The 19,602-nt window shown below is 38.8% G+C and overlaps 1 protein-coding gene across 2 annotated transcripts in view; it reads left to right on the forward strand.

Annotated features, from left to right (window-relative positions):
* Positions 1–724: 724 nt before the first annotated feature.
* The window catches only part of susd6 (sushi domain containing 6), a 37,948-nt gene continuing 19,070 nt past the window's right edge, over positions 725–19,602 (forward strand). For both annotated transcript variants that reach the window (XM_056240035.1, XM_056240036.1), the window contains exons 1-2: positions 725–982; positions 4,371–4,525. In XM_056240035.1, coding sequence (XP_056096010.1) covers positions 4,414–4,525 — 112 coding nt within the window. In that variant the 5' untranslated portion in view covers positions 725–982; positions 4,371–4,413. The remainder of the gene's footprint in view (positions 983–4,370; positions 4,526–19,602) is intronic.

Below are 19,602 nucleotides of genomic sequence, written 5' to 3' on the forward strand. Positions count from 1 at the left end.
GTGAAAGTGTTTTGAGCTTGTGTTCACCACAGACCTTCAGCCATTTAACCAAAACCCCATTCAAAAAACCCATTGACTTTGGGAGATGGAACCGGTGTTAAAAGGCTAACTCGTTTCTGCATTTTGGCCTACAAAGTGATGTCATACCTGCACCACTCTATGCGGAGAGGACTACTCTTTCTAAATTAGGGGAAAAAAAGATTCCTTAGTTAATTATATTCTCAAATATAATCTTGTTGCTTTTATATATTGCAACACTTCATCTTTCATACCTTGTTTTCTTGCCAACAGATTTTTTCAATGACATGTCTTGGATTCCTTTTTCCTGCAATTTTACGAGCAACACTCGTCTTTCATTTTCATACAACAATATAATATTACATGTTCAAATGTCTCTTCTACTTTGTTGCTGCGCTCTAGTAATAAATTGAGTTAATTAAATTAACTAAAATCTAAATTAACTAAAATCATCTTTATTATAAATTGTGAAGCCAGAATTACATTTTATTTATGAAAATTAGCAACTCGTAAGCTGTTAGAAGAGAGCAAATGCACTTCCGTGTCAATGACCAGGCAAAATTCGTTTATATTGCAATTATGCTAAACCAGACCCATCTGTGTTAGATCGCATCCCCCTCCTCTTCCAAGTTACAGCTTCTCGTGAACTAGCAGACCTAGTAAGCCCCGCCCCTCTCGCGTACAGTTCGCCATGGTCGTCATGGAGACGGTGTGAGAGCGAGGCCACTGGTGGAGCTCGAAGCCCTTTCCTACTGTTGGGAGGAGGTACTCCGATCTGGCCCCGCTGGCTGGCTGCTCTCAACCTTCTCCGTAGACGGATGTTCATATCGCAAAGGGCCGTCAGAATCTCAGAATATATTCCATACCAGCATATACAGCGTTTACAGTAGCCCTGGGATTTCCATCTATTAGACGCAGCTCCATGGTGACCCAATACTGGTTTTAAAGAGGAGGGCATTCACTGGTAAGATCTGTTTTTCTGGGTTTTTTTTTTTTTTTTTGCGCTGTGAAGGTTAGTTAGCAGAGCTAACACGGTTAGCCACTCGGAGTCTTTAGGGTCTGAATCACTATTTAGCGTAAAAGCTAACATATATCGATAGCCAAATGATTCAATCTATGTACTTAAATATAGAAATAGTAGGTCGGTAAGTTATTGATTGATAGGACTTTAATATTCACATGGGGAGCTATTCCAGCCATTTAATTTAGCTCGCTAGTGAATCCTAATCCAATCAAAAGCACTGTTCCGATCACAGCGAAAGATCGGTTTTGTTAAAGATCATGACGTGTATTTGTTGTTTAAGTTAATCACACTGTCCTTAGGTCATTATCTTGCGAGTTTCAATTGGAAACGTGGCTGTTAATTAGTGTGTCATAACGCGATTACTAAAGTCGCCAGTCCGGCGATGCGGACAAAGCCTGTTGTTAGCCATAGGCTGCCATTTTACTTTACTAGACTGTTAAATATCTGTTGTAAGTGAATTATTAAACGGCTGTTTTTGTTTTCGATACATTGACAAGTATATTTGTCAATGTGTTACAGTATTATTTCGGTCAGCAACGGACCTCGAATATCGTTGTAGTCTTTTGTGCTTGCGTCAACCGGTTTCTTGCGTCGTGTGAATATCTAGGGAGTTTGTCAATATGTAATTATAATATACATTCTGTTTTTGCTACCCGTTGCAAAAAGGACATGTCGAAACATTGGACTCCTACACGCACAAACACATACGCGCACATGCACCAAGTGCTGTACCGTAAACAGTGTTCGCATTACAGGAGGACTTTAAAAACTTGTGTTCGAAAAGTTAGAAACAACCCCAAAGTTTATTATTTTATGAAACTTAATCGCGAACATTAGTGATTCATCTTTTTTTGTTTGTTTGTTTGATTGTATAGGTTAATATTGTTCTGTTCACAGTATTTGGAGAGCAGGGCGCGATCTGTTCTCTTTGTTGTACTTGTTCTGCTCTCGGAACAGTTGCACGTGTCGACGCGTGTGACTTTAAGCCCGCACATACTGGGGCTTATTTAGAACAACTACGTTACCATGTCCCTACGCGCACTTTTTATCTCTCCAAATGCCTGGCCTTTTATTATATTTTTTAATAAAGGTGTGCTGAGTGCTAGTTTTTCCAGTGAGGCGATATAGTAGTGCAAACCAGATTAGTGTCATCTGCCCACGAATAATTGCGTTGTAATTGTCTGTTATCTCTAATTTTCAGCCAGCATGCATTGGTTGTTGCTTTGTTTTTGCACCACTTGTAACCCAACTACAACTTTACTGTGCTTTTTGCAGTAGCATGTCTTGACTTAAATGTGAAGCTTCGTGTTGAAACTTGATCAAGATGTTGTTTCAATATGATATCATGTGGACAAATGTAATTGTTGCTTTGAAAAACTTCCCTGCACAAACTCTTGTTGGATCCCTATGGATGACCACCTCTTCTTCATTGTCTTTCATATGCAAAGGTGTAAATAAAGGAACTGTGTGACTGTGAGCCATAATATACTAAACAAAAGGCCTTTTCTTTAATGTCATGCAACCTGGACCCTTTTTGCCAGATTGAATCTCAATATTCCCAGCTGTATTTATGTCTTTCTCCCTTTCTGTCTCCTATCTTGTACTAAACTCCCTGGAAGGGCTCTGTATTTGGATATTTCTTGCTCAAACCCTTTTATGTTTGAACCTGAAGAAGGCAGCTCTGGTATGATGAAGCAGGAACTGTGGTGCCACGTTATATTTGGCATCTGGCCGGATTTGTTGTTTGCTTCAAAGGAAATTGACTAGTAGTGTGATAGGATTATGGCTTTCTAATGTGGTTAAACTTTACCACAAAGTGGTAAAGAAATGCTTTCAAAAATAAATAATTAAAAATCATATAAAATGGATATTTTAAAGGGATAGCTCCTGTTCCTCATGTTGTTCCAAACCCATAAGATGTTTGTTCTTCTCCTCAAACACAAATTAAGATATTTTTATTAAAACCTGAGGGATTTCGGTTCCTTCATTGAAAGTAATTTCCACTAAAATGTTGATATTTGATGTGCTTTATCTGGTTATGTGCTTTTATTAATGTTTATATGTGAATAAAAGCCTAAATTAAGTCTGTTCGTGTCTAATTTAGACTAAATTAGATCAAAAAGATCCATATGAATCAAGTTTAATCAACTTTTTGATGCATCTTTGTGATGTAGTGGACTTTCAATGGAGGAACAGAAAGTTCTCTCAAGTTTCGTTAAAAAATTTGAATATGAATAAAAGTCTGGGTTTGGAATGAATTTATTTTTGGGTGGACTGACCTTTATATCCACTTAAGAGTTTTTCGCTGCAGTGTGTTACAGTATTATTTCAGTCAGCAACGGTCCTTCTCGAATACCATTGTAGTCTTTTGTGCTTGCGCCGTCAACCGGTTTCTTGCGTCGTGTCAATATCTAGAGAGTTACAATCCGTCAGTAAATCCATTTTTCTCTGCATTTTGTACAAGCTTGGTTCTTCAACAGCTTGTGATACGGTCATTTATCTGTATTTTACAATATTTTCAAGCAGTCGTTGTTGGATATTTGTGTTATTACGATATTACGCTTACTCGGGATGCCATCTGTACAACACCTTAGTCACTTTTACTGAATCCAGGCTGATTTGCTGCTTTCCCACTCTGGGATCCTGTTGGCACTGAGCATTTTGTTGCAGAATGTTCTATTGCACCAGTCTGTTTGGTACACGAGACAGCAGGCGAGCTCTTCTCTGCCAGTGGGATGTGCGTCACACTCCTTGTGCTCCTTGGACACCCTAGTGCTTCTCCCGAGCTATGAGGGGAAAGGTGTGGCGGCGGTGGCAGATTGGCTGTAGCTGCACCCTCAGCATCCTGTTTGTTTCTCAGATTCGAGCACCACATGTTTTTGAACTTAATCTTCCGTGCACACACATGTATCTTCTTTTGGAGGAATGCTGACAAATGGCTTGTGCTTACTTAGCAACACCTGCACCTGCTCTCATTTGTGTGATGGCTGTGCTCTTGTTTTTTCCCTAAGTGCATATTTGCTAATAGGCTAAATATGTAAACGACACCATACCACATGGATTTCCTGCAGCATCTTTTCTGTATTTTGTTGATTTAAAATATCATAAAAACCTTATTCAAAGCAAAAATAATTATATCGTGAATGATATCTTTGTCGTGACATAAAATTACTCATATCGTGTTATAAGATTTTGGTCATATTGCCCACCCCTACATGTGAGTGTGGTAAAGTACCCATAAAGGGTTTGTTGCTACCACTTCTGTTTTGCATTTAATACACCAACTACTGAGCTCCCTGTAGTAATAAGTGTGTGTTTGTGTCATCAGGTTCAGCCGGAGAGGACTCTTGCTGCACAAGCAGTGCTGAAAGATGTGCAATGGAATGGTAGCGTGTGAGACGAGAGCCTCGCTCGCTCACAGGGTGGCCGCCAAATCCCTGCTGCTACTTCTCCTCGGCATGTTCCCCACAGGCCAAGCTTCAGGTAAGATTATTCACAAAAACCTCCTCCAAACTCCTACACCTCGACCTTCCACCGCTGTCCGCTCTCACACTCTTTAAACATTAATATTTAAGATGCCGACAGCTGCCTCATTGATTTATTTCGTAGGAAGTAATCTGTCCTTAGATAATGAAATATGTAAAGTAACTTGCGGGAATGGAGGTTTTTCAATGTATTATATTGAATTTCGGTTTCTGCATAATTATGAGTCACAAATGGTTTACATTGCGGCGGTTTTGTCTGTTGGCATCCATGATTCTTGACGTCAAAGACAAAGGCTTTTGTTCTTTAGTTTTTATCGCTGTCAGTGCTTTGATAACAGAAATAACCGTTGGACTTAAGCTACCGGATTGGAATAAAATGAGCATCATTTCTTTGTTTTCAGTTGAGCGTCTGGGAGGTGTTTGTGGGGGCTGGGCACACACTCACTCTCTTTCTTTCTCTCCACTGAGGGTGTGTGTATATCTGTCGCCCCTGTCCGTGAGAGTCTCATCCAGAGTCTCCCTCACTAAAATACCTCTATATCATGTTCAACATGGCAGATTTGGCCTGAGAACTAAGACAGATGCCCATGACAGGCAGTCGATGTGTTGTTATAAAGACTGAGGTGTGTATGTGTGACCTTAGTCACTTGGGCACTTGTGTGTGTTTTTTTTATAAAGCCTAAGTTATTCTTTAACTCAAAAAGCTCTTTTTTTAGTTTCAACCAAGGGTGCCAATATTTGTCGAGGGCACTGTATATACTAAGTATCGACCCAATCCACCTGAATCGTTATTTGAAATCAAAACCGTTCTCTGTTAATAATTGTAACTGAAGCGTCGTTTGGAGAACTAGTCCAGTCTGAATAGCCTTTAACTCTGTTTCCAAAACCACACGGCATCTGCACTATTTCCCCTTAACAACACGTGAACGTGGCTCAATGAGCAAATAAGTGTCTCTTGCCTTATGTAATATGTGAGTCATTGAGAGCGTTGCATTTGGAGATTGAGGGATGGTGGGATTGGACTGGACCGCTGATCCCATGTGGCCACATTCCCATATTGATTCAGCACCACAAAGTCGAGCCAGGGACAAAAGTGTCCCAAGTGATCCCAAGTAATGTGTGTGTGTATGCATGGATGTATGGCTGCTCACACGTGTTTGGCATGAATCTAGTACATCGGCTGAAAGCTACGTGTTTAGCCTTCCCACAGACCGAGCAGCGGACAGAAGGGAGGATTTTTCAAGGTCATCCGATGAAAGTCTGTTGAAGATATTGTGCCATATTCTTGGCTGCTTTTCCATTCATCCACCCAAATATCCACTTTTGAGATCCACTCATCTCTTCAGTGTTCTTAAAGGTGAAATGTGTAATTTCAGCTAAAAGAAATTTTGAATGTTGAAAGAAATTGTAAATAAAACTAATTATTTAAAGGGGACCTATTATGCAAAATTCGCTTTTACAATGTTTTTGAACTTAATTTTGTTGTTTACACAATCACCATACTGTGGTAAAAATCCATCCACTCTGTTTGTTATTTTCCCCAAAAATCAGAAAAGGTGTCTTAAAATGAGTTGTTCAGGAATGCATCCATTGTGATGTCACAGTGGAACAGGCCCTGTCCACGCCTAGCGACGGAATCGGCCCTATTAGCATAGCTCCTCCCCTGAGTGAGCTGTACACAGTCCGCCATGTTTATCTTCCGCTAAAGCATTTAACTGCAGCATTCAAGTAAGCTATTAAAGCTACAAAAGTTATTCAGTCATATTAGGTTGCTGCCGCTTTAATGCACATCTTTCTAATATAGACAATAGACATGCAATTTCTTTCCCAGCTGTTTACATTCACAGACATAACCGACTGTGTTTATGTAAACTTTGTGTGTATTTGACAGTTTAAGCGCAATAGGATGCGAAAGAGAACTTAGTTTAGTGCTCACGCGACACACAGCATGTGACAGCGGGCTTTCTGTGCTTGTGCTTTGGGTGTGTGCGCTCAGAAAACCGCATATCAGAAGATTAAACTGGTATGGCTGCATGCAAAATAGTGCATGCAAATAGTGATGATGAAGAACTGCATAGTCATGTGAACGCAACCACAATGAAGATAATAGCCAACAACAAACAAAACATCTGTTTTTTTATTGAGTATCAGAGGCATGAGTTGTAAAGGCTCCGTGCTCTTCTGGAAAGGGGGGTGAGGAGCAGCAGCTCATTTGCATTTAAAAATACACTCACGAAAACCGCATGTTTTTGCTTCCACCCAATTTATAGATTGGTAAAATAAATGATACATGGGGTAATAGAGCTGAAACTTCACAGACTCATTCTGGGAAATCCTGAGACTTCTAGTACATCTTGTAAAAATGGACATAATAGGTAAAGTCTTTAGGTCTTAATGGGCGTAAATGCATGAAATTGACCCCTTACAGGAAGTCCTAGACCTTGGATCTGTATTGGTCTGTTGTAGAACATGCTGAAGGAAGCATATAAGGCTTCTGAGTGATGAAAGAGAAACCTGAATCGGATGTGCAAATCCCCACAGGTCTGCTTATACTTTTGGCCATGTAGCTTGATTGGCAGTTCATCAATGTCAAGATTAGGGATGTGCAAGACTATTCGACTAGTCGATTAAACGATACTGCTGCAGCCAGTCGACTTGGAAATACTAGTCGTCATTTAACTTTTTTTCTTTATATTTTTACAAAAGCTACGTTTAAATTACTGTAATGTTAATTTTACATTTTAAAAGTAATATATTATTTTGGAGCGAAAAACAAAATAATTTAACCTCAGATTTTGCATGCGTTGGTTTTCTTTGTCACTCACGGTGGGTTCAAAGAAACGTCCACTCGGAAGATGAGCAAGTTGAGGAAGTATTTTAAAAGCCTACACAACTTTTCCATTTTCTTCTATGTCATGTCAAACTAGTATATAGCAATAAAGCTTGCCTTATAGCCTTGATATACTACCCATTATGGGACAATATGATATGAAATTTTATATCGGATTAAAGGACAAACATTATGAATGAAACTTACTTGACACTTGAACAGTTGCTATATCAGCATACTAACAAAGAAAATACGGTTAAATAATGTAGCTGTCAGTACACGGCAAGTTTTTCTTGCTATTTTGCAGCTCGTCATGATACTTTTCATACACAAGAAGTGTGTTCATACCCGGACAAGCAAGTGGTTGCCGTGGTAACGAACAACAGTACCTTAACGCAGTGGTTCTCAAAGTGGGGTCCGCGGACCCCTGGTGGTCCGTGAACTATAGCCAGGGGGTCCGCGAAATAATTTATAACAGCCTACCGTTTTTCCCCGACTATAAGTCATCTTTTCTTTAGCATCTGAAAACTTGCTATTTATTCCAAAGTGACTTATATAATGCATTTAATGTCAAATAATAAAAAAGTAGGCTCTTAAAGGTTTCTATAGATAGATAATCTATCTATATTTCTTATGTCTGTGCGTCAAGTATTCGCTGTGTTTTGGTCGATTTTTGGGCACGTGCGCCAGAAAGGAGACAGAGACGGCAGAACGCGCATCCTGTTGTGTTCTTTATTTTTAAAAGGCATGGCATTTTGTAGTCATTTTTAATTATACACAAATAAAAAATAGACACTTTGCCATTTTGAATGATGTACTCTTATCTGTATGACCATAAATAAGAGTATTCCTTTGTTTCCACTGCTGAGGAAAAATCCAAGTGTTCGCGCCGGCGTCTCGTGTGCGCGCACTATGTCAGTTCTAGCACTGCTAATTTGACATCAAAACCTGTTCATTATCAAAATAAAATAATCACCGAACTTATAAAAAGTTCTGCTTAATTTAATTTGTCTGTTGTACACTATGAAGGCAGTGACGGTCAATCATATACAGTCGACTTGCTGTTGTTCCAATCTCATTTCTCCAAATGTGAAGATGCTGATACTTGTAGGCCTATATTGGGACTGAAGCATGAAGCTTTCTTTACATAAATAGTTAAGCATCCAAATGTTAGGCTACATCGCAAATATGGAAACTTTGGACCGAATGAGAGATGCACGAGCCCAACGTCTGCAGTTTCAGTTTCGATTCAACTTAATTAGTTTAGACTTGATGTTTTAAATAAATGTTGTCTGTATACTATTATTATTATTATTTGTATTATTATCTATTAATATTATTATTTTTCATTCTCGTTTTGTTCTGAATACCATTAATTTAAGGATTTGCTGTGGATCGTGAGGGGAAGTAGGCCTACTACGCCTCAAGAACGCAACAAAGTATTACACACTCAGGTGCAACTTATTTTCTGGAAAATACAGTAAATTATAAATTTGTGCATAGGGACAGGGTCGTATACCCACAATTGAGGTCCCTCAATTGAGGCCTCTGTAATTTTTCTATGTGTATAATGAAAGTTGTGAAATAATTGCCTAATATTAACTCTAATTAGTTGCTGCAAGGATGTTAAACATCGCGATGATAACTGACCTTCTCATCTGAGCGGTTTCAGCAGACTAACAGCGCTCGTCAATGTCAAAATGTTTGAGTCGGAGATTAAATCAAAGTAGGCGGGTTTATGTTCACAGAAGCTGCAAGCCGAGCGCGAATTTCCGCATGACGCTTCAGTTATTTGGTCATAAAGTGCGAGATAAGATGTAAATCGCTAAACTAAACAGCTGTTTTAGATAGAAGTTTTAAACGAACGACAGAAACAATCAGTTTGCAAAGTATCAACCGGGAAAGGAAATATACAACGCCACAACGTAAATCCCAGTTGTGCAAGTGGGTCATGTTGTCACGCGTTACAATGAATATGTTTTGAACTATGTTGTATAGCTGTGTGTTCGTTGTCAAACTCAAAAATTAGTTTATTTTTAATTATTTTAAAATGCCATTATTTTATATGAAAAAGTTAATAATTGTATTTTATTGAGAAAATATTTTTGTTTGTCTTGTATATTTGTTTGATTAGATCAGATAACATTTTAATCTGTCATATGGTCATGTTACAATGTGCCCCACCTATGGGACATGTTGTCACATTGCACTTCCATTCTTTCTGGGTATATCAAGAAAAAAGTAAAATTTTTGGCCTTAAAAACACCTTAAAATGCACGTGTAGATCAAGAAAATCTAAAATTCCTCAGGGGGGCATGCCCCCGAACCCCCCTAGCAAGATCACTTTTGGGACCTCAGTATGCTATTTAGAAAACCCTGCATATGACCCTGGGTGGAGACTATTTGTGTCAAAATATTTCATTAACCGCTCCCACATTAACTTTAGGCTCAGTCACTGTTATAAATATGAGGGGGTCCTTGAAAATGTTTTTCCCCTGTAAGGGGTCCCTGGCTCCAAAATGTTTGAGAACCCCTGCCTTAACGCACTGACTTGTGTGGACTAACTTTTTATTTGAGGAAATCTGTTTGATTCAGTTGATTTGAATAAATATGTCTATAATGGATAACGTTATGCAAGGCAATCATATCGTACGTATCTGACCTTTTGTGGCATTTAGGATGGGATTTGACTTCATAAATGAAGTAGTATATTTCAAATGGATCGCATATAGACTGTCTCCAGGGGGTTATAGACTAGTCGGTTGCAAAATTTCATTTTAAACGTTAATGAAATTAGTAATTGCGCACATCCCTAGTCAAGACAGGACCTGCAAAACCACAGTTTGTGGATTACCATGTTACAGCGAACTGCTTGAAACATTCACTGAACAATGTCATTTCAAGGTACCAAGATCTACAAAGTTTAGATACAAGTAGAAACAAGCAGGGACCAGATCCTACTTTATGAAATTATGTTGTTTGAAATTATTCTTTTTAAAAGGCTCGATTGCATCGCTTCATTCACATGTGTCTAACTAGAGGAAGTAGCACAGGAAGGCAAAAAAAAAAAAAACCTTGCTGTTCTCAGGGGCTGATCTTAGGGTTTCTGGAGCTTGACTTAGCCCACACTATTTCAGAGTGTGAGAAAGAAAATCAGCTCCCTAAAGGCACACAGCTGAAGTCGCTCTGTTTTTAGCACTAGGCACATTGTGAATTACAGGAATTTCCCATGTTACTCACTTCTTACTCTAATTTATCACTGTAACACTTCCATATGTTAGCAAGTGTTACTTCTCACCTCAGCAAAGACTGTTTTCAAACCATTATGACCTGAAAGGCATTGGATGAGGTGCTGGCATCGTGAGCTAGCATACATAAACCCTATGATTAGCCTACACCTCAGCTATTGTGAATAATTGCAGAATTAAGTTGTAAAAAGTAGAATCAAATAGAATTTGCAACAAATTGTTTAATGTTGATTAATCCTTTTCAGGTACTTTCATGCACATGCTAAAAGCGTTAGGTATCATGTGACATGAGGTTTGGGGCTGGTAAGATTGTTTTTAATGATTTTTGCATGGTCACCAAGGCCCCATTTATTAAATCAAAAACACTAATAGAGTTAAATAGTATTACAATTTAAAAAAATTTACAATTTTCATATATTATTATTCATATATTAGTATTAAAAAATAATGTAATTTATTCTTTGGATGGCAAAGCCATTACTCCAGTCTTCCGTGTCACATGATCCTTCAGAAATCATCATGAAATTATCAATGTTGTGCTGCTGATCAATTTAATGCATCCTTGTTAGAGAAAGGTTTTATTTATTTCCAAAACAAAATGCAGAAGCAGCATTCTTATGCTTCAGGATGTGGTTTGTGTGGGTTTGAGATGTCTGCACGTTGTTTTTTTAACCATCATTACCCAACTGTAAATTTCCCATTAAAAGTGATGTTTGTTTAATTAAGGCACATCATGTGAAAATAAAATGAGAACTGTGATCATACACTTCACGTTCCCCAAGTTTCGGTTCAATCACTTTGTAGTGCAACTTTAAAAGAGTTACAAGGCTGACCTGATTCTTCTTCTTTGGAAATCTGTGTGAAACCGTAAATGTCTGCTTTCCCTCTCCAGCTAAGTTTTATTTTTCCCCTCAAAGCTTACTTATCTTTCTACAGTACTAAGAATATGTTGCTAGTAGCACAGGTTTAGCAGGTGTTGTGCAGTCCCTCAATTTCATATCAAATGTTTTAGAGGATGTTTGTGTGGGTGTCAAATCATTTGGGTTAGGAATGATATGAATCATAGGGCTTGTGTCTCTTGTGTTCATTGTGGAAAAATAACAGTTTTGTACCTTCAGTTCAGTGCGTGTCATTGAAGCGCACAAGACTGTAGGATGCCCCATTTGTAATTTCATAATTCAGAAGGATGCAAGCGCCTCTCTTGTGGCCGTGTGTGCTCTCGATGAACACTATAGTGTGGACTAGAGATGGGCACGAGTACTCGAACTTGACAGCGATGATCGATCATGGAAACGAAAAACGAAAACTTTTTCTTTATCGTTATGAGAACACTATTGTAATAGACTGTACGTTTTTTGTGCTTTAGTTCCTGTGTTTCAGCGTTGTTGTTATGTGAAGAGCACATCCACAATGGGAGTTAGGTTGTGTTCACACTTGTAGTTTGGCTCGTTTGGTCTTGACCAAAAAAAAAACATTTAGTCCTCAGGTCTCGCAAAATTTCAAAATCGCTGGTAGCCCTTCGGGCAGGCACTCCTCAGATTTTGGTAGCCCGAAATGAATTTTACTAGCCCAAATAAAAAGACAATTTTGAATGTAGAAAATTGGTTAGGAGTCAAAACATCAATCAAAAACTTTTTCATCCTGACCTGTTTTTTTTTGGGGCCGAGTAGAACTGAAATACTGCCGTAAATCCATGCTCCAAATCCATGCATTGTCACACACACACACAATGTTCGCAATGTTCTCCACTGCGCACGCAATCTCTGTCCCTTAGCAACAATAAATTAAGTGAGAACGGCACTGCTTCACAAGGGGTGGAAGCACCAGTTGTCTTACCAAACGTCAGAACTTCCAGTTGGATGCAGAAGGGATGGAGAAATAATGACTCTTTGAAGCTTTGACACCAGTTTTGCCAGATTGGGAATGTCCAAGTAACGTACCAGAAGCCCAAAATTATCGTATTTGGAACGTACAGAATATAGCTATTTATCTAGACCAACAACTTTTTGACATGACCTACAAATTACTTTATTGCTAAATTATCGACCTCCGCTTGGAAACAACCAAACTAAGCGCCTTGGCAGTTGCAAAACATACAGAGATTACATGTTTATGATATACAACTTTGTATACAATATGCAAAAGGAACATTAACTTGTGCTTGTGAGAGAGAGAGTCCTTCTCCACGATGATTGGCCGAGAAGACGTAACGTGAGATGAGATGGAAGACATGCGTAACACCACGTTCACGTTCCCCTCACGATAATGATGGTAGACGTTGAATCCACAGCTAGACCAATGTGTATAGAAACTCTATGATTACAACGACCATCATTTGAGGTGTCACACAATTCTGAAATTATCGTACATTATGGGATTTTTTTCATTATTGATCGTACATCGTACAGAGGTCAAAATGATCGTACAAATACGATAATTATCGTACGTCTGGTGGCAACACAGTTTGACACTTTTCTCTGATTGTTCCGCTACAAGATTCTAAGCATCAGGAGTTTTGAAAACAGTGTCACCTGTGGCAGGTCAAATTTATAGCAGCCATAAACCAGAGCGCGTAGCTCCGTTTTAAAGCCTGACAACACTAAGGGCCCTATTTTAACGATCTGAAACGCAAGTGTCAAAGCGCAAAGCGCAAGTAACTTTGTGGGCGGATCCCGGCGCTGTTGCTATTTTCCTGGCGGGATAAATGCCTCTTGAATCTAAAAGGGGTTGGTATGAAGTAGCTTCATTATTCATAGGTGTGGTTTGGGCGTAACGTGAAATAAACCAATCAGAGCGTCATCTCACATTCCCTTTAAGAGCAGGCGTGCTTGTTCTAAAGCGGATTCCTATTATAACGGCGGATTTACCAGGCGCGCACCAGGAGCGGTTCACAGCCGAGGAGAGCAACGTTCTCGTCAGGGCCGTAAAACACAGAGAAGTGACATTGGGGATGGAGAAACCCACCCAAATTAACTTCTGTTAAACAGGCGTATGATAATTTGGGTAAATGTGTAAGCTACATGTATGCTTTTATAATAAATTATCTATCTATCTATCTATCTATCTATCTATCTATCTATCTATCTATCTATCTATCTATCTATCTATCTATCTATCTATCTATCTATCTATCTATCTATCTATCTATCTATCTATCTATCTATCTATCGTAATAATGTATGATTTGCAAAAATGAAAACTGCTGCTTAGATGAGAGAATCAAAGTGTATGCGCGTTGTGCACACGCTACATTGATTATGGTCAAGCATGCGCCCTTAAAATAGCATAATGAACAACGCGCAACGCGCCACTGACTTTAGACTAGGTTTTTTCTTGTCAGTGGCGCAATTGTTTTATAGAACACCAAAATAGCATGAGGGAAAGTTTGCGCCGGAACACGCCTCCTCTTTGCGCTGAACCGCACCGGGGAGCGCAAGTGTATTTCTTAGTTAACCGACGTGTGTCTGTGGAGGGAAAACCCCGCTTTGCGCGGGTGCAAAATAGGAATGAGACATGCGTCAGTGTACAAAGTCATTTGCGCCGAGTGCAAGATAGGGCCCTAAAAGTGTTAATTTTCTGATGGAGTAATTCACATATTGAAGTGTAGCAATAAATAATAATAATAATACCAGACTTTTTTGAGGAAAATAAATGGTGCTCTAGTTATTTTATGCTGTTTATATAGCAGAATATATGATGGTCAAGTCACCTTTAGCGCTTTTTAAAATACAGATTTTTTTTGTTTCAAAGCAGCTTTACAGTGATAGTGTGTTAGCACATGGATTGAAACATTCTGACACGCAAAGTAAAGCATTCATGAGAAATTGCTGCGGATAAATCAGCATGATCAAAAAACTTGCGCGGTCATATTTTTCCAACCAAACATCCCAAGTGTGAACCCACCCTTAGACAAGCATTCAGAGCACGCAAGTTCGCTGGTGCATTCGCGTCCTTTTGTGCAGATGTAAGTTGTAATATTATTTTTATGTTGTATATATCTGATTAATCTCACATAGGATGCGTTTGGTTGAGTTTATTAACCCCCTAGCAAAGCACTTCAGTTTATCAGTGTTCATTCACTCTTCAGCGTCAGCTCAAACGGTGTGCCTGACATTATTGACTGATTTGGGTTATTTGAGACAGTCATATTCCTTTTCTTTTTCAAAAACATTGATGGTATTATTAGTTATCCAGCAGTGTTATTTTTTTCTAATCCTGGCTTCGAATATGCACAGGCTATCTGGAATCACTTGATAAAGTGGAGATAAAAAATACAGTATAGTGCAAGATTTGCATCACCAATCTATACATTACATTATAATGAGAACACTAGTGTTGTTGTGAATTCTCTGTGCTTTAGTTGCCCGTGGAAGAGTGCATCCACAACGAGTGTTACACATTCTGACAAACGGTCAGGTCAAGTTCATGTGTGCATCCTCGTCCTTTTGTGCAGATGTAAGTTGTAATATTACTTTTATGTTCAGTTGTATATATCTTAATAATCTCATACAAGATGTGTTTGGTTCAGTTTATTATCCACCCACGCCCTTATCAAACACAATGGCATGACTGAGTTTAAAGGTTGATGTCTGGTTTATCATCTGTAGAAAGGGGATAATATTATGTGAAATTGCGAATCTAAAAATAACATTTATTCTTTTGCTGATCTATTTGCTCACATGTTCACTTGTTTGTAGCTTTGTAACTAGCAGTCAATATTTCAAATATTCATTACACATCAGGGAAATCATGCAGTTTTATAAAAACCCATTTTCATCCTGCCTCTTTCGATGACAATACTCTAGCGGCACTGGCTCATAGTGATTCAGTTATTACAGAACCCACATCTTGCCTTGTATAGCCAGATTAGACCCAGTTACTGATTCACAGAAAGTCATGAGGAAGTAAAAATGTCAGTGACTAAAAGACAGACGGTTCCTCATATGATGATTACTAGCCTAGATTATTTCCTATAGACGTTTAAATAGTTGCATAAATGTGGAGTATACACTTTGTTGTGTTATTTCCTTCATTTCAAACCTGTATGTCTGCTTCTGTGGAAAATAATGGAGAAATTCTGTAGAATCCACTAGGTGCTTTTTTCCCGATGTAATTACAATGAACAGGGACAGAAGCTTTCAAGCTTCAAAAAAGATCAGAAAGCAGCATAAAAGTATTCCATACAACTCGTACACTTGTATCCACCTTACTTTTCAATGTGGAAGAAAGCTATTTCCTGTGAATGTGTGAGACTTCTGATTTATTAGTTGCTATAGGTAAATAACTAGAAGAATAACAAAGTCCAGCACTGAACCTGTATGATAACTCTAGATGAGAAACAGACCCGATTAAAGTAGTTTTTCACTGAAAATCTGGAAATCGGATGTCTGATTCATTAACACAGCCTTTCTCAAACTTTTTTCAGTCAGGGCACCTTTCAAAAGTGCATAAAATCTCAAGGCACCCCAGTGTAAAATATAATTTAAAAACACTGCATAACCCAAATGTAAATGCAAATGTCCTGTTTATTTAGACAGAACAGTAATGAACAGAGCATAATACGAACTGTAAATAACAATAATAATAACAATTTTATAGCACCTTTTGGTATATTGTGGTCAATAAAAAAAATTATTTGCTTATAATTAACATGACAATGTGTACAAAACTAAAGTGGCCTAAATTCACGTTTATTTTTACGTTTCTGTCAGTCTGAGGTGTTGTTGCTATAACGCGTTGCTATGGGTTGCCGCTGCGTCACTTGCGTCAAGTTGTGTGTGTGTCTTGCTTCGGTCTTGACTCTTGTGAGACGGATTTTTATGGTTAATTTTATATATTTTTTATATTTATTTATATTTATATTTTTATATTTTCTGCACTATAAGGCGCACTTAAAAGCCTTTAATTTTCTCAAAAAACGACAGTGCGCCTTATGATCCGGAGCGCCTTATACATGGATGGTGAACACACGTTCACCAAGACGGGGAGACAGCGCCGGGCGACTTACGCCACTATCTGCCAATGGATCGTGGATGCCTGGGCTGATATATCAGTCTTAACTGTGATCCGAGCTTTCACGAAGGCAGGAATAATCTCTTTATCCTGTTTTCGGTCGAAGTACAGTAGTTGATTGTCGAGTTCGCGCGCGCGATCAAACCTCCTCCGTGTGTTCAACATCTGATTCGGATGAACTATCCATTTGAGCTGATATTCTCAGAACACCACACAGCACCGTCATCGGCTGACAGTCTGAGTCTCCACTGTTGCTTAGTTACCAATGATCGCGTGCGCGCACTCGACAATCGCCTACTGTGGACTTCGACCGAAACAGGAAGAAAATACGGGTATGTGAGCTGGCTGAATAAACATCATTTTTATTCATATCTTTCACATTTACTGCAGTCAGATTCACCGTGTTCACTCACATGGCTGTGCACTTGTAATGACACATTAAGGTTGTTAAGAGGCTAAAAGCAGGTTTAAAACGTGCCCCGTTTAAGTCAACAGGGTGCAAATTTTAAAAAGAGGATAACACGGTGTAGGCAACATCGTTTTTTTTACCGTATATATTTTCGTATATATTTATCTAAAATGAATTTACAATTTTATTAATACGTTCATATGTTTAAAAAGAAGAAGAATGTATTTATGTAAATTTATTTATATATGAAATGTCAGATTATTTTTTAATTTTTTGGCGGCACCCCTGACACAGTCAGAGGGCACCCCAGTGTGCCGCGGCACCCACTTTGAGAAAGGCTGCATTAACAAATCATTCTTTTGAGTTGAATCTTTTCGGTGAATTGGTTGATCTGGTACTTTTTGTGAATAAGACATCAAAACATGAGGTGAACTTTCCATTCAAGACTTTTTCAATTACATTTTTGACCAGCGTCAATTATTTTAAGGTTGCTGTTAAAGTTGCTGTAAGATTGCTGCGACTAGTTATCTGTTGCGTGTGGAACCGATCCCTTGGTGGTTTAGCTCGTGATGTGACTGTGGTGTGAGATTAAAAAAGTGAAACTATTTACATAAATCCATCTGAGAAAACAACACTCCACCCTTTTTTGCGTAGCATTGCCAAAAAAAAATGTTTATCCCCGCCTTGCTTCAAAACAACTAACTGCACCATCTGTCTTTGTGGACAGTGTTTGATAGCCATTCACTGTTGACCCTCTAAGTCGCCTAGTCACGTTTAAACAGATGCCCTTTTCGCACTCAAGTTAGCCATTAGCCAGCACAATTGATGTCAGCACCTCTGAGCACAGCTGCTGGCCCAGGATCCAGGCAGCTGAATGGCAGCAGCTTTTGCTCCGACCGCTTGCGTGCACCACAGAGGCTCCAATCTGTCATTAGCTGTGGGCCGAGTGCATTCCTGGAGTGGGTGAGCCAAGGCACAGCAGATCCCGAACACAAGAGCACTGTGTCTAGAGCCATCCGCTGATAGCAGACACAGCAGGGCCACCGGGTGCCCCCTCTCACTCTCTATTTTTTCCTTTTTGTCCCTCTCTGTACACAGAAGAGGAGTTGCTAGTGCCTCACAGCTGTCCGAATAGAATCAGGAGAGTGCAAACTCCCATCTGCCACTTTTAACTGTGACAAAGCCTAGAGGAACAATAGAGTCTTCCTCTGTGTCTTCTGTCAGATTGTCTCTCGGTTTTCCCTCCTAGTCGATTTGGTTTGTGAGGACAAGCTGCTTAAATCAGTCAGCCGGCGACCTCGGGTGTAAATGGGCATAATAAAGAACACGTGGAGCTTTGGTTAATGCTTTTGTTCGGTTTCCCAGAAGACAGGCATCATTTAAGGCCCTTTTGTTGTCCACGTGTCCCAAATAAAAAGATACTATATATTTTTGAGATGCATTGTGCTGTTATTTGTTTATGTATTTTCTTTAAGGTTTTTTTTTTTTTTTTTGCCAATAATCAATATTATCAGTTATTTTAGCAAGATATATCAGTACCGTATAAGTTATGGGCAAATATTAGACATTTTAAAAATTATTATTATTTTTGTTTTCTCATTTAGAGTTAATCTTCTTAAAATACAAATAATTTTATAACACCGTTAAATGTAATCTTTAGTCAACCTCAAAACTAAATATCCATTTTTCATACTGTATATTAGAATGTTGTGATGCCTAAATTCACTTGTAGCAATTAAAATGATTTGATTTTTGTTTTATATTTATTTATTTTATTGTATCAAATTAATATCCATTTATTGCTTAACATGAACATAATTATAGTCCTCTTACTATTCATAAATTAGATAATAATTATTATTATTATAAATTTATATTAATGTGTTGGTCAATGCTACACTGTCTCTGTGAATAAAGTCAAATGTGAAAATGCTTAGCAGTATTTAAATTATGGTGCTGGGAGATGTTTTTTGATATTTTGGTCTGTTTGTGTGTTGAGTCAAAAAATATTATTGAATCTGTGGATTCAATAATACAGTTATGGTTTCATTCTGGATGGATCCGTGTTTATCCAGGGAGAGTCACCTGGATGTCTTGTCAGGGCTCGTTCTGTTGTAGCAGCCAAGTTCGTCTGTTTCTACTGTCTTTTTTTCTGTGTTATTAGACATGTGCATGTGGAAACTCATTTCTCTCTCCTCTATCCCTGCAGGAATAACACCCCTTTCACTGAAACTCTTTCCTAACATCCCTTCCTGCTCGGGCGTGAGAGTCTGTGGGTGCGCTTTATCTCTCGGAGTCAGCTGTGTGCTGTGTTTCCCTTTAACCCTTTGAGTCTGCTCTAAACACATGTGGGAACAGTAAACGCAGACACATACACTCACACATATCAACTCGTTATCCCTCTCGCCGGCAGTAGGATTCATGTCGTCCCAACCGTGTTATGTACACAGAAACATGAGACTCGAGTATCTTGCGGCCTCCTCTCTCTCGTGCAGCGTTTTCTTACAAGGAAACCACATACTGTTATTAGCCCTTTGAGAGCCATTCAAGACATGTTTTGTCACGGTTGGGTCTCA

This window comes from Rhinichthys klamathensis, unplaced genomic scaffold, assembly GCF_029890125.1.
Source record: "Rhinichthys klamathensis goyatoka isolate OS25496 unplaced genomic scaffold, OSU_Roscu_1.1 h1tg000579l_1, whole genome shotgun sequence".
NCBI lineage: Eukaryota > Metazoa > Chordata > Actinopteri > Cypriniformes > Leuciscidae > Rhinichthys > Rhinichthys klamathensis.